Source organism: Amblyomma mixtum, chromosome 2, assembly GCF_055824585.1.
Source record: "Amblyomma mixtum isolate Tamu chromosome 2, ASM5582458v1, whole genome shotgun sequence".
Classification (NCBI taxonomy): Eukaryota; Metazoa; Arthropoda; class Arachnida; order Ixodida; family Ixodidae; genus Amblyomma; species Amblyomma mixtum.
In genome coordinates, this window is record NC_143013.1 from 294491864 (window position 1) to 294513644 (window position 21781).

At 51.6% G+C, this 21781-nt stretch overlaps 1 protein-coding gene across 2 annotated transcripts in view; it reads left to right on the top strand.

Moving 5' to 3' along the window:
• Window positions 1-21781, top strand: part of anne (polyamine-transporting ATPase anne boleyn) — a 127778-nt gene that overhangs the window by 14301 nt on the left and 91696 nt on the right. Inside the window, exon 1 of one of the 2 annotated variants that reach the window (XM_089574489.1) lies at window positions 12955-13819. The exons of the other annotated variant lie outside the window; for it this stretch is intronic. Within the exon in view, the coding sequence (XP_089430615.1) occupies window positions 13687-13819 (133 nt within the window). The 5' untranslated portion in view covers window positions 12955-13686. Of the gene's footprint in view, window positions 1-12954; window positions 13820-21781 lie in introns of those variants that run through there. 2 annotated transcript variants of the gene reach the window in all.

Consider the following 21781-nt stretch of genomic DNA (forward strand, 5'->3'; position numbering starts at 1 on the left):
GAAACTACTTTGCATGCCTTACGTAGAAGCTTCGTATATTCGAATTCTTGAATAACCTCGAATTCTCAAAGCAAAAAGCATTTCACCTTACCTTTAATGATCACCGGTTTCTTTCTGTTCGTGTGTGTGTTCTTTACCGACTCGAAGAGAGCGAATCGCGCCCCAAACGGTGTAACCTTGACATCAGGTGTGAGAATCCCGCAGCGTGGGCTGCTGGAGATTACAGTGCTCTGGGTCACTGTGTACTTATCAGACATGCTCTTTATCCTTATCGAAGCTATGTTCAAGCTGAGCGCGACGGTTCCCGCGCCTCTTCGTTGTTCAAAGCCTCCTCCTGTTGCATTGGTGTTCACATTAAGGGCGTAATGTCGTTCAACGCTTGACCAGAATAGCCGCCGCGGTGGCTCAGTGGTTATGGTGCTCGGCTGCTGACCCGAGAGACGCGGGTTCGATCCCGGCCGCGGCGGCCGAATTTCGAGGGAGGAGAAATTCTAGAGGCCCGTGTGCGGTTCGATGTCAGCACACATTGAAGAACCCCAGGTGGTCGAAATTTCCGGAGCCCTCCACTACGGCGTCTCTTATAGCCTGAGTCGCTTTGGGACGTTAAACCCCATAAACCTTAAAACCAACCAACCAGCTTGACCGAATACGCAAGGCGCATTTTTACGCGATAGCGTATACAGCTCGTTCGGTCGAAAAGCCGTTGGCGTAGTAGTAGTCGTCGGCGTCACGTCTCGGAAATAATCGGGGGCTGCGTAAAAATTGCCGCAGAATGTTCCGGATAGTGTCATACGATTCAGCGTTTTGTGCAGCATTCACTTACTAGCTTAAGTTGGAGCATAGCTCGCAACAGGGATTCGCACCGGCGACCCATAATCGGGGGCTGCGTTAAAAAAAAAAATCGTATCATGCGTGGTTCGGGTGTCCGCCAAGATAAGTGAGACCGTTCCTGCGTCTCCTCAAAAAACCATTTTTGATTTGTCCAACGGGCAAGGCTTCGCGCCAAGCGGGCGATGGCGTTCCGTGGACTCCCTGGCAGCGCTGCAGCACGCTGTCGCGTTCCACTCTTAAAGGCGGAGCTTAAGCGTCCTCCAGTTTTTTTTTTATTATTATTATTATTGTTAATTCGGGCAAGAAAGACGGGGTATGAAAAGAAATACGGTCCCCCCCCCCGAAAAAAAAAAAGTTGCATGAACCTGCCTTTTGCTTGCTAAGTGTTAATTTAATCTAGATAGACAACTTAAAAAACGGAAAATTACGGTTTCGCCAAAGAAACAGAGAAGTAGGCGAGCCCGCCTACTAGGCAGGATACAGAGCAGGAAGCGCTTAAATCGTGCACAGCTGTGGCTGCCTCGCTGCAAACCCGTGGCGTCAAAAGCGGCCCCGGCTTCCTGTCTGAAAGTGTTCCGCGACGATGGCGGGCGCTTATGGGGAAACAGGTGTTTCGTTAACCGCGAGATTGCCGGAGGCGGCGCGATAAGCGTCGACCATCAAGGTGATCCTCGGCCAGGAAGCGGGGGTTAGGAGGATTGCATTGCACAAACTCCCTCTGGCGTGCTACGTCCCTTCCGCGCTTTGTCGACCTTCGACCAGCCTCGGTCTGCTTAACCTACGCGTGTACTGTACGTAGGCGCATTGCCGTTGACAGGCCGTCCCTCACGCTGTGTCCAGCTGAGAGGGAGCACTAGCGCCCAGGCGAAAGCAAGCCCTTTTGTTCGAAACCCTGAATGGCGGACCCTCCTTTCTCCACGGGCAAGTTTGCGCCTTTCATTACTGTAGCCGCAGAAATGTTGCTCCGTTGAAGATGACACCTGCTGAGACGAACTACTAGGCTGTGTGCACTTCCGCAAATTTTCCTTCCTTCCTTCCTTTCTTTCTTTCTTTCTTTCTTTCTTTCTTTCTTTCTTTCTTTCTTTCTTTCTTTCTTTCTTTCTTTCTTTCTTTCTTTCTTTCTTTCTTTCTTTCTTTCTTTCATATCTTCCTTTCCTTCCTTTCTTCCTTTCTTTCCTTCGTTCCTTTCTATCTTTCTTTCTTAATTTCCTTCCTTCCTTCCTTCCTTCCTTCCTTCCTTCCTTCCTTCCTGTCCTTCGTCCCTTTCTATCTTTCCTTCTTCCTTCGTTCCTTTCTATCTTTTTTCTTTCCTTCTTCCTTCCTTCCTTTCTATCTTTGCTTTCTTTCTTCCTTTCTATCTTTCCTTCCTTCTTGTACGTTGAGCCTTGCCCAAGGGCGTAAACGGGGACGGTTATCTAAAATGGAACGGACTGACCGAATGAGTGAAGTTAATCAGGAAGCGGCGATGGGGCCCCTTTGTCCGCGCCACATGAGATACTGCGCACCGTATTTAGGGAAGTTTGCCAACGTGGAGTAAATTTCAATTAACGGAGTAATTGCTAATTAGCTGCGTACGGGCATTAGGGCCAAACTTGTTGGTTTGGAAAGCGTCGGAAGAAGCATCCAGTATGCGACATGTGCATGACGGACCGCCTCGTATTTCATGGTATGGCGAAATACAGGCCACTGTGGACGGCGTTATTTCTCATCGTTTACAGAAAATTAGAACGTAAGGCCGCGAAAAAAGTTGCAGCTCTCTCTTTCACACGTTCGCGTACGCACCTCACAATGCACACTTATGCCCTGAACTGTTGTAGCACGTGTTCGGCTTTCATCGAACCGCGACGACGCTCGTGTAGGAGTATATAGTTGCACGCGTGGTGCTCTGCATGCGCTGCGGAAAATCCGTCGCGGCGTAGTTTGTGTTGTTGTCGCCGTTGGGCTGTAAATGAAGGTCACGGTAGCGCAACCTCTACACCGCGCGGCTCAGCACCCCCTGCGAACGGCGATGCTGGCTTTGCCGCTGTGCTCGGGTGCTTGCGGGAAAGCCACATTTGCGGAGCGCGTCCGCGCCTGACAACGGAGTCGCGGAGTATTGACGTTGGCGTGTCCACGTTGGCGACGGTCTTCACGGCAGCTGACATTGACGCCGTATTGTGACGCCCCTGTTCCCGATTAGAACTGTGTGGCCGTCGTCCGCGTGAAATGATGTAATCACCCGCTAAGCTCACGTGACCCACTGCCGTCGGTCCTGTGAGTGCGGTACTCGGTATCGGCGCCATCTGCTCAGGTCCAGCGGTCGAGCGCCGTGCTACAAGAATCGGGCGAGCTTACGTTTGTCTTTTGGTCGCAGGATATCGCTTTCATAACGCTAATGGATAGATGTATCCCTCCGAAAAGCTTATATTAATATTCGTGCTCCTGCGTCGTTCGTCGCAAATGGTCGGTGAAGCCCTTGGCCGGAAGGGCCACGAGGCGGGCCACTCGTGATCTCCCTATATGGGCTATGCAAACCGTAAAAGCGTTTCATGCCCAGCTTCCGCCGCTCGTGGCTCTTATATTTATGCTATACCACGAACGTTCCTTTTGCGCCTTAATGTCGCGTTGCTAGATGATATGGCGGGGCGACAGTGGGGAGAGAACGCGAGGGGTCGCTTATCCGCTCGGAACGTCGTAACGCGGCGACTTTCGCGCAGGCGCCGAATCGTTTTCGCCCTCTCACCAAACGAGTCGGGGCGATATTATATTGCCCCGGTTATCTCACCGGTGTGAGTTAAGCAAGGGAAAAGGCGGGGATGGCTTATAGCGGCGCTTATCTCACGGGGTTGTCCCCATCTGCGTGACGCCAGCCGGTCGTGGTTATACGGACGATGAGTCGTCGCCGTCCGCTTGGTCGTGTGGCAGCGATATCTCTCGGGCACCTGTGCCAGGATGCACCCTTTCCCTTCTTATTTGTTTCTTCACTTCTTTCGCCGTTCCTTCTTTCACTGCTGTCAACCCCCCCCCCCCCCCCTCCCCTACCTTGGTTCCTGTATCCACTCAGGGCGGAACCAGTTACGGTGTGTTTCCTTTTCCTCGTAACCTCCTCCTCCTCCTCCGCATCCTCGCCTTATGCGCGCCGTTTGCCTGGAGAGGCATTTTACTGGATGAGAAGAGAACGGCGCGAGTACCGCGATGCGCGTATACCTGGTGCAGATCGTTGTAGGCTTCCTCCGGCGACGCCACTGGTGATAGCGAAGGTACTCGTCTTTCGAGGCGTTTATAGGATGGGAAGCCCGTATTGATAGCACGGTACTCCGGCTAGGCATGCCTATGACATACCCCTCTACTTGCGGGGCGAAGGTTCCTCTTCAAAGGGAGGCGACTGCTTTATCGTAAAGCGTTTATGGGTTCGAGGAAGTGGTCGGAAATGTGACGCTGCTTACTGCATGTATGTCGCAGATGTCACCCCAACCCGCCTTTTCCTCTATCGCTATCGATCGGACTCTTCCTGTCCCAACTGCCCCTGTATCTATGCGGACCTGGCCCATTGCCTCTTCTATTGCCCGGCTGCTCAGCAGTCGGGTTCCTTCCCCCCACCCTCTCTATCCATCACCACCTGGCTCGACTGGCTTGGCGCTGAAGGGGAAGAAGAACAGCGGCTTCTGGTCGCCCAGGCGGTCGAAATGCTCGGCCTGTAAATTATGGTCGATTAAAAGTCTTTTACTACTACTACTGTCACAGATGTGTGTTACAGAAATGAGTGGTTGGGTAAACTGGTAGATAACAGGTGGTAAACTGGTACAGGCGTCCGCGAGGGACAACGCCGAATGCAGTATAATGCGAGGCGGTTCGGCGAGCCTGTTTTGGCGTTCGTACCGAGTCGGTTCGATATGACAACGGAACCGAAACGCGCGGCGCGGAGTGTGTTCGCGTGGCATCTGCTTCACGCGCGGACTGGTCCAAAATCGGGCCCGCTATGGGAGATAGGTGGATGTACAGTCTTTGTCAAAAGTAACCAGGCTCCATGGTTTGCTTCTCGTTCGTATAACAGAGCTCTCACGGCTTCCCTAAAGATCAAAAAGTTCTTTGAAGGTGAGAACAGGGGTTCTTCTTACCATACAGAGGTTTAGAGCTTGAGGGCTGGCATAATAGCTTTAATATACGACTGAGAAGAAAAATGTGCAGCCTGGTTACTTTTGACAAAGACTGTACGTATCGTTGTCCGCCTGTTCCTTGCGCTGCCGCGCGCCCGGCTTTAATTGGGTTTTCGCGCACCCTTTCTTTGCTGTTGTGGCATGTTAAAATTGTTGCGCTGCTGGTCAGAAATGGTAACCGCAGCGCTGGGCTGATGTGAGAGAACAGAGAACATCATTTTTATGTCTTTATTGACATATATATGTCAATCCTTCCAGTTACATTCAGTCTAAAAGAGAAGATATCTCAAAATGCACTTATATGTCTATGTTACAGCGCTCCATACAATTCAGATAATGTGTGTCGACGCACCACAGTTGTTAAGTTTATCTCGAACGGCGCAACTGAAATGATATTCAAAATTCCGAAAGTGCGCTTTTCCGCATAACAATGTTGCCCAAAGCACGATGGCTGATCATGCGTTTCCGGCTGAAACAAAGCAAGAAAGACTAGTTTTTTGTTTGATTCTTCCAAAATACGTTTCTTACATTCTATCTACACCTTTAGCGCCTGTCGTGTAGTTCATGTAGTTTCTTTATAGCGAAGTCGGCCATCTTGTTTTTGGCAGCATAGTTATGTGGGAAAGCGCACTTGTGGAATTTTGAATATCAACTATACATGTGCGATCATTCCGTGCATACTGTGCACGCAGTACAGAAGGATCGTTCTGTGCACAGTGAGTGCACGCAATTGAATGCATGCACAATGCACGTTACAGTCTTAGATAATTGAGAAGAAAAATTGTTTGGTATTTACGTAAACGCGTGAAAGCAAACGACTGTCACGCAATGGTCTTCGCTGTCCACGCTAATTACGAGACACCAATCGAGTTCAGTTAACATGCTGTGGCGTAATCGGTTCCCACGATGTGCCGACTCTTCTGCGGACCAATACACGATGACTGCTTCGTCACCTGCAGGGACTGAGTCATAGTTCTTGATCTACGCCGCCGAAATGCGCAATGAGTGGCTCCCGAGAAAGCGAGCGCAGGTAGCGGTTCCCGTCGTATCCGTGCGGGTCTCGCCGCACTCTTCGCATTTTCTACGGTCACGAGCACAAAACCAAGCACCACCGTATTTGTCGAGAACCGACATCACCAACTCACGGAGGATCACGACGCCAAAGTGTCTGTGACCGGCTCCTCGAAGCAGGCGACAGCGCCCGAGATAACGCGACTGACGTGTATTTCGCGAAACACTCGAAGCATGCGCGGCGCCTGCAACGGCCGCGCGGGTCAGAAATTGAATACAAATTGAGCGCACAGAGATTCTAGCGCCGAAGATTTACCGAAAGTTTTACTATACAAAATTGCGAGGACGTTTTTGGCAACTAAAGTGTTGAGAGGCGGAAGCCGAGGACACTATGCCGTGGCAACTTCCGGTGGATGTGATGTCACATCGTTCCCGTGGTTATATCGATACCCAAATTATACATCTTTCGGGGATCTTAAGTGTTAATTACGCTTTATTACACATTTTTCTATCTTAATTTGACACAAATCCTACGTTTTTCTGACCATTCTGCGGCAATTTTCACTATGCCGTGACGACTTCCGGTGGATGTGACGTCAGACCATTCCCGTGGCTATATCGACGTCCGCGCTATTTCGACGCAATTTCAACATGTTCGCCTATGATTAAATAACTAATTAATCTGCACTCATCAAACTTGGCTTCTAGGTTCTTCTAGTTCCCTAGTTAAACGCGTGTGACACGCTTTGTTAACGGACGACAGTATGAGCCATTAAAGGCTTTCGCCTTAAAAAGGGATAGATAGAGAGAGAGAGAGATCTTTCCTCTTTTCAGGACCTTTAGATCTTGTTCTTCACTATACAGACGATAGCGCCAATTCCTCCTTCAGTTAGGTTCATAGCGGTGGGCGGACCAGTTGCGGCTTCAGCGGAGGTTTCTCTGATTCGCCGGGGCGGAAGTTGCTCGTGCTTTCCTCTCCCCTGGTGCCACCTTTTTGTGTAGCACGTACTGGCACCTTCCCCTCTTTCGGCGTAGCGAGCGCTCGTCGCGTGGTGTGCACATATAAAAAAATTACCGACGATTACGTTACTTCCTAATGCGAAATTTGAGCGCAGCAAATAAGCTGTTTCACCTTTTCGATAGTGAGTCAACCCCAGCTGCGGAGTTGGTTTCAGGGACAACGCCGCCGATGCCGACACAAACAATATGATACCCTCGCTTCCGCAGCGCTAAGAACCAGGTCTAGCCGTGGGAAGGTGGTCACGTATTCGTCGACGTGCCGGGGCCTACGTGAAATAACCGGCGCGTCGGCAACTGAAGAGCACCCTATCCGCCACACAAGAACAGGGGGGGGGACCCTTTCCTCCTCTTTCTGCATGGCGGCGACGGTGTTCTATGGAGTCACGTTATCTTGACTCTCTAGCGGCGTCAGCGGCATCCAGCGGTATCAGTCGGTCGCTGCTAGCGCTGGGGGGATGAAAGGGGGGCGGAGCTGGTTACGAGGCCGACGACAACGCCGACGACGACGCGAAACCCAGGAACGGACGCCAAAGAGCTGCGCTCTAAAAAGCTGCAAAGAAAGCCGAGCGTGCTGTAGCCCACGAACAAAAGCTTAGCAAAGGAAATAAGCGGCTTTTGAATGACGCTTCCCAACACTCGTGTGCGGCTATCAATGTCTACGAGCCGTCCTATGCTACGCCTGTCCTTTAGTGCATTTCATGCTTACATCTACTCTCGACGACGAGACAGTACGTAGATTTTTTTTTTTTTTTTTTTTGCTATACGATACCTTTTATCAAGGGATCAAATGGAACAGGACGCATATGATGGAATCGGAGGCTTGCGTTGCTGGCTGCGGCAACTGCGCAGTAATTGGACTGACGCCGGCAGCTGTGACACGTGCGCGTTTTGGGGTCAGCGATTCAACTCTTTGCCCGTCCCGAAAACATGTGTACGCTCGCCCCTTTATTGTGTCCCCTATCTTTACAGCCTGCAGCGCTCGCCGGCGCTTCGTGAACTGCCGTTCGCCGCCAGACCCGCCAGGTGCATCCTTTTTTCTTCTTTTTCTCTCGCCTATAAACTGCCCCGTGCGCACATTCCACTGCGGGCAGAGTGCGGCGATGACGACGACATGCGGATTCTTGCGTGAATCACGATTATAGTGTAAAGGGAAGCCTTGCTATACAGCAAGCTGCGATTTGCACTGTGATAGGAAAGTTACCCGCGGTACTTATGTGGAGCGGGGAGTCCTCCCTAAAGGACTCATCTACCATCTGTGATAGGAAAGTGTCATTGATCAGGTGCTCGGCGTCAGTTGTCAGCGGATTGTGATGATTGCGGAGCGAATTTGTTTAGTTGTTGAGATGCCCCAAATATCCTGTAGGGCGGGGGGGGGGGGGGGGGGTTAGGTGGTGCGGTTACGTTCTTGGGGCATGTGTTAAGGCTTTGCGTGACAGGTATGTATGACATGTGTTAGCCACGTATCCAGCGAAAGGGGGAGTGGGGGGGGGGGGTGCTTCCAACCCCCCCCCCCCCCCCACACACACACACACACAGAAAGTTACCTCGGGCACGCCACGAAAAAAAATTTCTGGCTACGTGCCTGACATATGTACTTATAGGTCGTATGGACGTGTGCCTTCTAGACTTCGTCATATCCCCTACCATCCTCACTTTCTACCTCTTCTTGTGGTCTGATCCTCCCGGCATTCAACACAGAGGGAGGAAGGGGCATATTATGCAATAAGTAAGTAACATACATCAAGCTACCAAGCAGAGATTTCGGTTATCGCTTCGCAAACCGTTTTAACGCGAATTACAGCTTACGCAACTGCCGCGGTTTAAAAGCTTGACCGGTGGTTTGTCGAGCGAGGGCACTTGTTGCCTCGATTCCGGCGGATGAGGGCAAAAGAAAAGGTCCAGGATGGAGAAAATCTGTATGTGTACCGCATTGCTGCTTCGCTCGTTGCGACACCGGTCTTGTTGCGTCGTGACGCCGCGTGTCGGCCGCCGTCGTTGCTAGGTTGCCGCGCGATTGCAACCCTGCTTCCCCCTCTTCTCCGTGTACTCTCGCTTGTCCGTTCTTCTTGACTGCGCCATTCATTGATCGGCTTCTCTCTCGCTTGTCGGCCTTGTGTCCCGCTGATGACGCCGGTATACACGGGCTGTGTACAGCTACACTCTATAAACACCAGTACACCCTTATGGGAGTAAAAACGGAGTAAAGTACCCTCTGGCGCACTCCCATTTATAGAAATGGAGTGCCCTAGAGGGTAACCTACTCCCTTCTGTTTAAAGTGCACCGTCGTAGCAGCAGTCACTGGCAAGCTGTGGCTTCACTGTAGCAGTCATTTGTGTCGGAACACTTGATTCAGCCGCCGCGGCGGCTCAGTGGTTATGGCGCTCGGCTGCTGACCCGAAGGACGCGGGTTCAATCCTGGCCGCGGTGGTCGAATTTCGATGGAGGCAAAATTCTAGAGGGCCGTGTACTATGCGTTGTCAGTGGACGTTAACGATCGCGCGGTGGTCGAAATTTCCGGAGCCCTTCCTTCACTTCGGCGTCCCTTATAGCCTGAGTGAGTCCCTTTTGGGACGTTAAACCGCCATAAACCAAACGAACACTTGATTTGTAAGTGTGTTGTTTTCAGTGCCAATCAGTTCACGACCAGGGAGTTTATGGCCTTCTGTTATAATTAGGGGATTTTTCGCATGCGGAAGCTGCGTCCCGGTCTATGGGGGACGCCGTAGTGAAGGGCTCCGGACTGTTTTCGACCAGCTGAGGTCTTTTAACGTGCGATACAATCGCACAGCGCACGGACGCGTTTAGATGCAGTCGCCTCCACAGAAATGACCGACCAGCCGCGTTGACTGAGCAGCTGTGTCGTCCGGCTGTTGATCGCGAAGTCAAGGGATCGTATCCCGTGTGTACGGAAACGTCCATGTGGCGTTTGATGTCAGTGCATATTTGTGAACGTAAAGTGCTCGAAATTATCCCGGAACCCTCCACTCCGGCGCCTATTTCTCTCTCTCCGCCCTTTTAACGTCCTCTTTCAACACTCTCCCTCATGGCGCCATTGAGTGAGAGTTAACTTTCATCATGACGGCGCCGCCAGCACCACCATCTTCACCCATCGAAATGCGGCCGTTGAGAGTCGAACCCGCAACCTCTTGACCATTACTCTAGGACGCCATAGTAACTGAGCCAACACAGCAAATCACGTGGCCTTTGGGACGGTCACGAGCTCGCGGCTCAGCTGACTTTCAGTTCCACGAGCTGCCTCTCTTAGTCCAATGTCGGAACGTGTCGGCCCTTGAGTGTTATGAAAAACAAAGAATGTGCCCCCACTAACCGTGTACATATCGCACTGCAGGCCAGGACAGTCTCGCGTTTATCTGTGATTGTGCGAACGCTGTTAGCCGCCATCCACAGCGTTGTATGTGAGGTTATGAATGAACCCTTTCATCATTGTTTAATATGGTAACTTGCGCCCTCCAGCGGAACGAAAGCAACTAGACGACGCAAACCGTGGCCTCCGCGATCAGCTCCGGCAACAGGCGCACTTGTCGGTGATAGGGAGAGCAGTGACTGTAGTTCTTGACCCCGCATTGTTTAAACATGATGCCGCGCTGCGTAGATAGCCACCGCGCGTTGTCGAGGACATTCCGGATAGTCGTGGAATCGCCAGCGTGTGACCGTAGTCCCTCGGAAGCCTAATGAACATACCGAAGATAACATCTCACCTCGTGGCGGACTGAAATGCGCGGCCGTGAGCTGGCAGTGATATAGAAACCACAGTGACTCAAAACGTAAACACCAAGCTTCGAGACCTTGTTGCTTCCAAGAGGATCGATCATATCGGGGGAAGCTATCGCCTTGTTGCCCGGGGACACTGGCAAGCCTTAAACTTCGCAGTCCAGATTGCAAATAGCTGCCAATCGCAACTTGAGTGTCATTTGCTGCTAAGCGTCTCCACTTGGAGAGCCACGTGCTCTGAACGTTTGTGTGGTGAGAGCACACACGGCAGGGCAATGCATACGACGGCACGCGGTGAATCATTCAGTTCCCATGACCGTTTCGGCTTGGCTGAGTCCAGCAACGCGATTCTTTTTTCTTCGCTCTTTTCTACCATTCTTTTTTCTACGCTCTTGCGCCTGTTTTCGCGTGACCTTTTCCCTTGGTTACGTGGGGCAGTTTCGACACGTGCTGTCTGGACTGTTGCGCAGTTCTTCCGGCGTGTATCCATGATCGCTGTCGTCCACTGCTCTTGGTTTCCTATCTTTCCTGAGAAGAGCAGCATTTTCTGGCGTTGAAACCAGGTCTCGGGCCTTATTTAGTAACGTTATGTTTCGCTGTCCCATCTTGCGGGCCTCGGTCATTTGTCGCGGCTTCCTGTTGACGTGGGCCGTACACGTACGGCACAAGCGGAAGCGAACCAATAGTTCGTAAAACGAAACGAATCGTTACAGAATACGTCCGCTGTATTCGTTGTCCTGGATTCGTCAACTCCCTTTCTGCATAGAGTTTTTTTGTTTTTTTTTTTTTACTGTATTTGGACTGCCTGCATCCGCGTACCCAGGGTTTCACGTCCGCAGCGCGCTGTGAAAGGTCGGCGGCAATGCACCTGCACTGCTTTTTGCATGACGTCTAGCGTACGCCTCGCTTACTCACGAAGGCGAAGGTCAGACGGGCTTTGCCGGGAAGCTTGCGCCAGCGCTAAACCGCCAGACCTGACGCAGACGTTTTCCGGGGACGCCGATCTCGGAGGCAGCAACGTGGAAACGAGAGCTGCTTGCGGCCAGCAAGGCCAGATGGCGCCTCTGGTATTTACGTGCTAAAGCATTACGTGCCGGAGGAGTTTATTACGTGTCGGTTTCCATAGGCACGCGGCGCCGCAGCTGGAAATAGCTTTTCCGGGCAACAGCTGGCCCATTCACTTTCATACCGGAAACCTTCATTGAATACGTGATAAGTTCGGGTTCCCCACAAATGTTTTTTTTTTTTCATAATTTCAGAAGTAGGAAGAGTTTCGAAAAACGAAAGTCACTTTATACTGCTACCTGTATGCGAGCAACCACACCTACGCCGTTGGGTTCATTATTTACCCATCGATGTGGCCCAGTGGTTATGGCGTTCGGCTACCGCACCATACCCGTTCGACACCATGCCGGGTTAGAGATCCCGGCCGCAGCGGTCGCATTTCGACGGAGGCGAAATGCTAGAGGCCCGTGTACTGCGCGATGTAAGTGCAGGTTAAAGTACCCCAGGTGGTCGAAGTTACCCGGATTCCTCCACTACGGCGTCTCTCATAACCTGAGTCCAGGTCCGAATGACATGAAAGGCGGCAGTTGAGCGATGTCAGCGTAGTCGCATCGTCACCGACGATGGAGTTTCTCTATAAGCCGCTTTTGCGCGGCTCTTGCGATGAGAAGTTCCTTTCTAATTTCGTTTTCGCGTCGACCGGCTTTCGGAGTCGCGAACGAGCGTGTCTTAGGAAAGTGTTACTTGCTACAGTTCGGGGTCGTCGCCTTGCCTGCCTGACTCACGAAAAGCGCTCGCTAGCTCTTGCGGCCGGTCTTCCACAATCTGTCTTCAGGCCAGCTTTTGTTCGAAAGGTTGCATGTTTTCGGATTGCTATCCGGATGCGAGAGCGATCATATTTTTTTTTCGCCATGCTTTCTCCTTTTTGCGCTCTACGCTTTTTTCTGAGACGTGTACTCGGCTGTATGTCGTGGAGAAAAGGCCGCTGTGGCTGGAGTCCGTTTTGTTTCCTGGCGCAAACTAAACGGCTTCGCCGGGATCGGGACGAGGATCTCGGAGGCCGCGCAGCGTCAGGAGCGCTTCGCACTATGACCACCAGGCGGCGCCACGTTATCGCGCTATCTTCCCGAGGACGAAAGTCGCCTCCTTCCCCTCGAGCTATCATCATCTCTCCATGGGGGGCTGCTTGCCGCTCGAACGAACATAGTCGTCTGCGCAAGGCGGCGGCGCGAGGCGGCACCTGCGGCATTTTTTTCTCGGAGATCTGCTGCTGCTGCTTCTGTCGTCTGCTACGAGCCGCGGCGGCGGCGGCATTCATCTCGTGCGTGTGTGCCGCGTTGCTGCTGCCGGTGCCGCGTTTGTGCTTCTCGGAAGTCCGTGTGTGCGCGTCCGCCCTCCTTTATCCGCCGTGCTCTAGAGCGCCGAGAAAGAAAAAAAGAACGAAGGAGTTTGTGTTGCGTGTGTTGGTTTTCCGTCTCCCTTCGCGTGGTCATCATCGCTCGGCCTCCCCGTGCACCTGCGCCTCCGTGTTGTCCCCCCTCGCCCGCGTAATAACTGCGGCGGCCTGTTGTACGGCCCGTGAACCTTTCGGAGTAGTGTCGCTGACCGGCGCGATGCCGGCGTGCTGCGGCCGCACTCCAGCGAGCACGAAGAGTGCGCTAAGGGCAGAGCCGGCGGCTAGCTGACCAGCCGCTTCGCGGTACGCACCGGCAAGCACGCCGTGCAGCTGTTCTGCTACTACCGGCGGCGGCGCGCGTTGTGGTCAAGTGGTGAGCAGTGTCAGTGCCGCGTCGCACGGTGGCGCGAGAAGAACTGGGCGGCGGCGGGCGGTGGCGTGGGGTGCCCGCCGACGCCTCCTCCACCTCTTCGGCGAGCGGCGGCGAGTCGCGGGCGGACAGCGTCAGCGGCGCGGACGATTTGAGTCGGGACGCGACGGCTCTGCTCAGCGCCATGGTGGCGTCCACATACAAGCTTCAGCATGAGAGCATCGCGCTCGGGATGCTCAAGGCGGGCGCCAAGGAAGCCTCTTCCGCTACCACGAAGAACAAGAAGAAGAATGCGGACCGGAACCAGAAGGCCCCAGGTAAACGGAGTTTGTGCGATTTTTTGAGCGGTAGTTGCGCGTAGACCTTTCCGCGCAGTGACGACTTTAATTATGTCGCGAAAGGAAGCTGTAGCTGCGACCCTTTGTCCAAATTCCATGCGAATGTCATCCAATGGTTTAGACGCTTTGACTCAGTGTGGTCCAGCTGTGTTCCAAGAAGGCCCTGGGCGCCAGGTGAACTTGGACATTAGCGCTTTCTGGGTTGGTTGGGGTGTCACAGAGCTTTCGCTACCTTTCTTCGCCTTTAAATGGGGGGCGAAGACTTTTTGGGGTTTCTTGAAGTTGCTTAAGAAAGAAACTGTGTCTAACTCCAGGTCTAGGATTTGCGGTTGTCACAGTATTGGAAACAGGACTTCAAATAGAACAGGGACGACTCTCTTTCATGCTTGTAGGCCTTGACTTCTTCGCGCTTTTTTGGTCCTCGAACTGTGCATTTCTAGGAATCAGCCGAAATTTTCGTTGATCATGGTATGTTGTTTGGCGAGTTGGAAACTGGACGGCATGATTTGACAACGGCGCATAGACACGGCGCACATGGCGAGGAGGCGCGTTTGCTACGGTGCTTGACAAGACCGTCGCGTTTCGAGAAGTCTAAATCGCCCCAAATACGCGCCTTGTCATTCGTTGGAACACGTGTTCTGTCGGTCATTCGTTGCGTATGTCAACCACGTAGAGCGCTTAACCACAGCTGTGACCCCTTTGCCACTGTGGGAACTTAAACGTGGACACCGTAAAAGTCGTTCCGCTACACGTGTAGCCCGTAGGGAAACCGATGCGGGTTTCAGGGGTACCTTCGCCGATGAAATCGCGTGTGCACTCTCTCGCAGGAGTTTTAAAGAATAAGTTGTTCTGTGGTTTTTGTAGTGTCGTTTGGTCGTTGGCTGCCGTATATCGCCTGTGCTGTGAGCGACGTTGATTTCTACGCGTGCAAGCCGTGGGCGTGACGCTAAGTGCTAAGTCGAAACTTCTTATAACCAAATAATGGATATAACGAAGGAATGATGATTCCCCTCCGAAGCTCGGTCAGCGCGGGCTATAAAGAAGATACGGCTATAACAACCTAATCGCCGGGCCCCTTCAAATATGTTATGGCGGGGTGCATCTGTACTGCAAAGCGTCATTATCCATGTTGTGCTTTCGCCTGAGACTTGGACACTTGACGTCTAATCGTTTAATGTAAATCTACCTGATGACTTTGCGACGACGTCTTGATTTTTTTTCGTCCACTTTTTGCGGTGGACGGTAAAACCATTGTCGCAAAACATCCGAGTCGGTCGGGTGTGGCGATTCCGTTCCTGCAGATTCGCTCTGGTTCGGTGGGCGTATCGTTAGGCCCGGAACAATGCGCGTAACGCAACTGGAAAAGCGTCTGATGCGTTATCACTGCACGGCCAGTGGAACGGCTCGGTGAGGAAGGAAGGGGTTGAACGCAGTTGAAAGAGGAATGATGTTGGGGCACGATTCTTTTTTTTTTATTATTTGTTTCGTTTCACGTTTTGCGGGCCTTGCCGCGATTGTTTGAGGGGCATTGATTGCTACACGTTCCGATCTTGCACATTCGGTGCTTGACAAGATGTTGGGTTTTTCCCCCTCAAGTTCTTGCATACCAGCCGGTCGCGCATTTTTTTTTTTTACTTTTTTATCCGATCCCTCTGGAAGCATGTCTCCAACTTGTAAGGGGGGCGTTTTGTTGCCTTCTTTACATTTCAGCGCGAACATTTCAGGCTTTACCAGAAATAAGTGGGTCATCACCAGGTTTATTTCTTTGCCATGTACTGCGTCTCTTTTCGCTTTGCCAGCGCTCGTTTTAACTCTCGGCGGTGACAGGAACTACTTTGTGTACAAGATGACTAGATCTACTGCTAGGACACCTCTATATGTGGTGTGCCCAGCAGCGAACCTGGTCTCATGAAAGGTTCTCGTGAAGTAATCAATGGGCTCGTTTCTCTTGCATCGCTGTTGGCCATAGCCAGCTGTAATCTGCGCAGACTAAAGGTATACACACTGCCGCTCTCTCTACTTCGGGGAAACCGGAAACATTCCGCGACGCATAAGGGATCACCTGGGCGACGTAAGAAACAACCGCGCATCAAAGAATGCGATTGCGGGACACGTGCCGTCCACGGGATAGTCTGGTGTGAGGTGGCGATCATCAGACACTTCTATAGTAGGATACAACTTAAAAAAAAGAGCAGTTGTTAACACTGGGCCGCGGTCCGCGGCGTCCTGTATTATTCCGCTGGCTAATCGCAACTGTAAACGAAATCAGCTCTTTAATGTTCGACTATATCAAACAAGCCACGTATCAGAATTCCAGAGCTCATAATTCTTTTTCTTGTGGTAAGCTTCTTGTTTACGTAACAAGAAACGTTAAACCAGCGGACTACTTTTTCGTCGTGGAGGAATTCTGCGCGCGGAGGCTGAATGTGGGCGGAGCGTCACTATACAGACTTCAGTTGAGCGTACGCAGCGACTCTGCGGGCAGCGAATGCGCAGTACGCTACGTATCTCGTCGCGGGACGCGTTATGGGATGCGTTGACTAGACGGCGGCGCCCCGCTCGCCCGCTTCGGATAAAATACATGTCGCCGCTGCATTCCTCGACGCGACACCTTGCTGTAAATAATAGCGGTTCGCTTTTGTTTCGCACACTCTCTCCCACGAGTAGAGGTATAAGCGACAACTGGCTCCCGTTTCCCAGATAAGTTAGCGATTTCCAAGCTCTTAGGCCGAGCTAAATGCACTGTTCTTTTTGTTTTTTTGCTGGTAGCAATGACACCTGACGAAGCAGTTCTCTAGCTTTTAGTCGGTCGTTATATTTTCTTCTATTTGCGTAGTTTTTTTTTTCTTATTGGAACAAAAAAAAAAGGCGCTCATAAGCACCACCCTTGTCAAGAGTAATTAAGAGGGGGGGGGGGGGGGGGGCGGGAATTCAACACAGCGTTGACGTGCTTTGATGTCTTGTCACTGGATGGCACGGCTAGCAGAGTGTCGTGTTTGCTCCATTTACAGCGTAAGCAACGCAGTGAGAGATGCGTGCGCCCAACTAAAAGTTTCTATTACGAAGGATCCTGAAACCTATATAAGCCATCCCCTTTTTTTCCCGAGACAGTCTTAGTGCGAGGTAAGAATTGTGTGTGTGCGCGCGCGCGCGCGTGTGTGTGTGTGTGTGTGTTCGTGTGTGTGTTGCCATGCATTGCTTCGTCAGGGGGTAACGACAAAAAAGCAGAGTGGGTTAAACAAATGCGAGTCAGTACTCAAGATAAAATCAAGAAAGGGAAATGGACATGTGGCCCTTCTAAATATGGTCTATGGACTTTCTATAAGCTCTTAATGTACTGTTTGCTTCCCGTGGACATCTTTTGTCTATTCATCACTGTTTACAGACAAATGTCTGCTAAATATGTATGGCCATAAATCTTTGATTGTCTATGGACTGTCTGTAGGATTTGTAGTGCCTATAGACAAGTCTATAGAAAATCTGTATAATTTACTGACAGATGTCTATGGACAGTGTATAGACTGTCTAAAGAGATTTTTGTGAGGGGAAGGGCATGCACACAAAAGAAACACTGCGTGCGCGCGCAGTGTTTCCTCTTATAATGTACATGCTTGTACTTGTGCTTGTACTTACGCACCTTGTCAGAAGAAAATAAAAACGGTTCCTCACTAAACGCCGTGCGTCGTTGCGGCAATTTTTATAGAGCGGGGCTCGTTCGCCGACTGCGCTGAAAAACAGCCACGCTGTGGTCTCACATCACGACCCTTGGCACCGTTTAACGTAACGTTGCGACATTGCTTCTCTCCCCGAGCCGTCTGGCTTATCTCGGCAGAAGGGCTGTAAAAGACGCGCTGTATTTTTGTTTGTTTCTTCATTCCGCCGGCTTCTTTTCCACTGGAACAGCGTGTGTATGGCAACGAAGCGCGGTGTTGGCAGACTGCCTGGTGGATGCTCCGGGGAGAGCGTGCACGCCGCATAATAACGCCGCGAAAGCTCGCGAGGAAGCTGAGAGCAGCTCGAGAGCTGTGGGGCGAAAAAAGTATTTAAAAAAAGAAAGGAAAAGTGAACGATTGTCTCTGCTAAGATTAGAGGAGATCGGGGAGAAAATACTTTTTTGTGGGTTTGCTGCTTGAGTCGCTCCGCGAACGACACGGGGGCGCAGAAGGAATGGGTAGTACCACGCATGTTGGTTGAGATGTTTTGATTATCCGTTTTTTTTGTTGTTGATTTTTTTTTTTGCGTCTCCGTAGGGCTTTGCAACGTCCGCGCGTGGAAAACTATGGCTTCGGTCACGTGATTCATACGCCTATATATTTTGCGTGGTTATCGTCCACGAGTAAAGGTCGAGTGTCCACGCCGTATATGCCTCGCCAGTTCCTTGAGTTCACGCAGCGATTGCGTATGCAAGCTGAAGTTTGAATGAGGTAAAAAATGTGGTCATGAGCAGGACGTGCGATGCATGGAATAGATGGTTCATCATCAGCCTGACTACGCCCACTGCTGGGAAGAGGCTTCTCCCATGTCTTTCCAGTTAGTTAACCCTGTCCTTTGGAAGCTGCGGAATATAAGGTTACTGTTCTTATAGTATGGTTGCGGCAAAGTGGACGCCAAGGGAGTGTTGGTGCGAGACGGGTCGTATAGCTCACGCACTGCTACGAATTCTTTTCTGACGACTACGTTGTCAACCTTGCAATTTTCTCGTTGCATGGTCGCCACTGAAACGCTATAGCGTTTGAAATTGGTTTATAACTGTAGTGTGCCCCGTTACCGTGCGCGAGAACTTCCAAGCCGTCCTATCTTTCGGTTATTCCAACTTTACTTCATTCAGGCTGATCGCGTCGTGGCTTAAATCTGTGTTCATACCGTGTGGGCGTTTTTTTTTTAATTCGATGGCACTAGAAGCCCCGTGGTACCAAAATGCATTATCGGTCGTAAAATTCGCCCATACGCTGGTAGGTAGTGACGTTACCAAATGGGACCATTCCCATCGCTCGAGGAATGTGACGTCAGCAGACAGGAAGTGATGCAAGGCTTCAGAAGCTGCTGACGTCGCAGTTCATATAACGGAATTCAGTGCCGTTGTGAATTTTTTCGATCACTGTTTGTTCGCGAACTTCGCTAGCTACGCGAAACGTGTCAAATTGATAGTTCCCAGCGATGCCTATTTGTTGTTTCGTATTTTGCTGCTTCTAAAAGAAAAGGGCAAAGGATTGTGCACGCGGGAAGACTGCGACAATGGCGTCTAATTAATCACCCCTGCGGCGACATCGGCATCCGGGAACGTGTGCGCAAACAATGCCTTCTTCCACGACTCTCCACGCGTCACGCAGGAACCCACTATGACACCGCATCGATCGTGTAGCGTGTGCACATGGAAGAGGCGAGATCGTTTCGTAAGCAAAACCACCGCCGAGACGCAGCGGGGATGTGCTTGCTGGCGTTGGAGTCGTGTGTGTGTTGGCGCTAGCGCTTTGGCCTGCCCCCTGCGATTTGTTTGTAGTACACGCGGACCGAGGAATCTGAGTGCAGAGTTCTGCGTCGAGCGCCGACATAGGGACGGCTTGAATGGAAATTGGTTCCCGCGTCTCGCGCTAGTTGAAGTTCAGTGCATGTGCACCACATGTGCTCGCGAGTTCAGTGCATGTACGGTGCGTGTGCATCAGTAAAGAAGTTTCGTAACTCCGCGCGAGTAACGACGAGGTCTGCTCACCCTCCCCTTGGATTTGGAACTCGAGGGCCGGACACCTTTGATCAAAGCTGTCTGACGTGAGGGTTGGCACTGCGAGGATTCGTAATTTGAAGGTTCTGCAACGCGAAGTAACGAAGTTGACAGTAAGAGGGACGAAGTTGACAATGAGAAGGACGAAGTTGACAATGAGAAGAACGAAGTTGACAATGAGAAGAACGAAGTTGACAACGAGAAGAACGAAGTTGACAACGAGAAGAACGAAGTTGACAACGAGAAGAACGAAGTTGACAACGAGAAGAACGAAGTTGACAATGAGAAGAACGAAGTTGACAATGAGAAGAACGAAGTTGACAACGAGAAGAACGAAGTTGACAACGAGAAGAACGAAGTTGACGACGGGAGGAACGAAGTTGACGACGAGAGGAGCGAAGTTGACGTTGAGAGGAGCGAAGTTGGCGTTGAGAGGAGCGAAGTTGGCGTTGAGAGGAGCGAAGTTGGCGTTGAGAGGAGCGAAGTTGGCGATGAGGGGAAGGAAGTTGGCGATGAGGGGAAGGAAGTTGGCGATGAGGGGAAGGAAGTTGGCGATGAGGGGAAGGAAGTTGGCGATGAGGGGAAGGAAGTTGGCGATGAGGGGAAGGAAGTTGGCGATGAGAGGAAGGAAGTTGGCGATGAGAGGAAGGAAGTTGGCGATGAGGGGAAGGAAGTTGGCGATGAGGGGAAGGAAGTTGGCGATGAGGGGAAGGAAGTTGGCGATGAGAGGAAGGAAGTTGGCGATGAGAGGAAGTTGGCGATGAGAGGAAGGAAGTTGGCGATGAGAGGAAGGAAGTTGGCGATGAGAGGAAGGAAGTTGGCGATGAGAGGAAGGAAGTTGGCGATGAGGGGAAGGAAGTTGGCGATGAGGGGAAGGAAGTTGGCGATGAGAGGAAGGAAGTTGGCGATGAGGGGAAGGAAGTTGGCGATGAGAGGGAGGAAGTTGGCGATGAGGGGAAGGAAGTTGGCGATGAGGGGAAGGAAGTTGGCGATGAGGGGAAGGAAGTTGGCGATGAGGGGAACGAAGTTGATGATAACGGGAACGAAGTTGATGATAACGGGAACGAAGTTGATGATAACGGGAACGAAGTTGATGATAACGGGAACGAAGTTGACGATAAGAGGCACGGGTAAGGTAGGGCTAATGCTGCATTTATAAACTATATTAATTTAATAATTTAACGCTTTCTGCGTAGAATTCGTGTCGCGTAATCTAGTCGGAGTCATTTAGGAGAGACTTCCGCGCAACGACAGTTGGCCATGTTCGACTGCAGTTTCGCTGCAATTTCCGTGCGATGTTCGTCCTAATTTGCCGAAAACTAAAGCTGAAATATCGGGCGCGAAACTCCCGTTTCTTCAAACTGTGATCTGCATTCGCATGCCGTGCAGTGATTTCCAAAGACGTCAGGCTGAGCCGTTTTAAACCAGGCTTGCTGTGTTGGCGGGCCCTTTCAGTTAAAAGCATGGGCGCATTTGTCCGATGTGCGGGAGTGTGCTAGGCAAGTACAATCTATCTGCGGAGTGACGTCAGGCTCCTCGGCGTATCGTCGGCACCATGTATACACATCCGCGTTGAACGCGAGCGTCGGGGACCTTGACACAGTGCACACGTGCTTCTTTTCCGCTCGTCTGGGCGGATCTGCAGTCCCTTGCTTTTCTTTCCCTCTCTGTCTGTCTCTTCTCTTTATTTTGAGGTCTTCCTCTTTTTATTTTTTTTTTCAATTTCCTCTGCACTATGCCGCTTTCCCCATCTGCGCTTGTCGTGTGTCTTCCGCCGGAGGCAAGGCGGGACTCGGCCGTATACAGACAGACAGGAAGGCTAGGTTGAGGTCGATGGAAGAAAACCTCTCTGGCACCGTATCGCGCTGTTATCTTTCTTCATCTTTTTTTTTTTGTCTCTGATGGGGCTGCCCCCTACCGCATTGGCAGGGCGACGCGTCTGACCAGAGAGACCGCCGCCGCTGTAAGCACGTGGGCTATGCTCGTCGTTTGCGTGACTAGGGTGAAAGCGCCGGCCGCTGCCGTCTCGCTCGCAGCGCGTGGCTTCCTAAGCGGGACACCCATGTTCTCTTTCTCTCTCCCCCTCTTATCCTGGGGGCCTTTCTTCATATTGAGGTGGTATACCTCATTCGCAGCCGGGCTTGGGACGGCCTTGGCAGCTTTTCGCGCAGTTGTTTTCGTTGCGTTATGAGCGTCAAGCGAAATGGTTCGTTTACCTATTT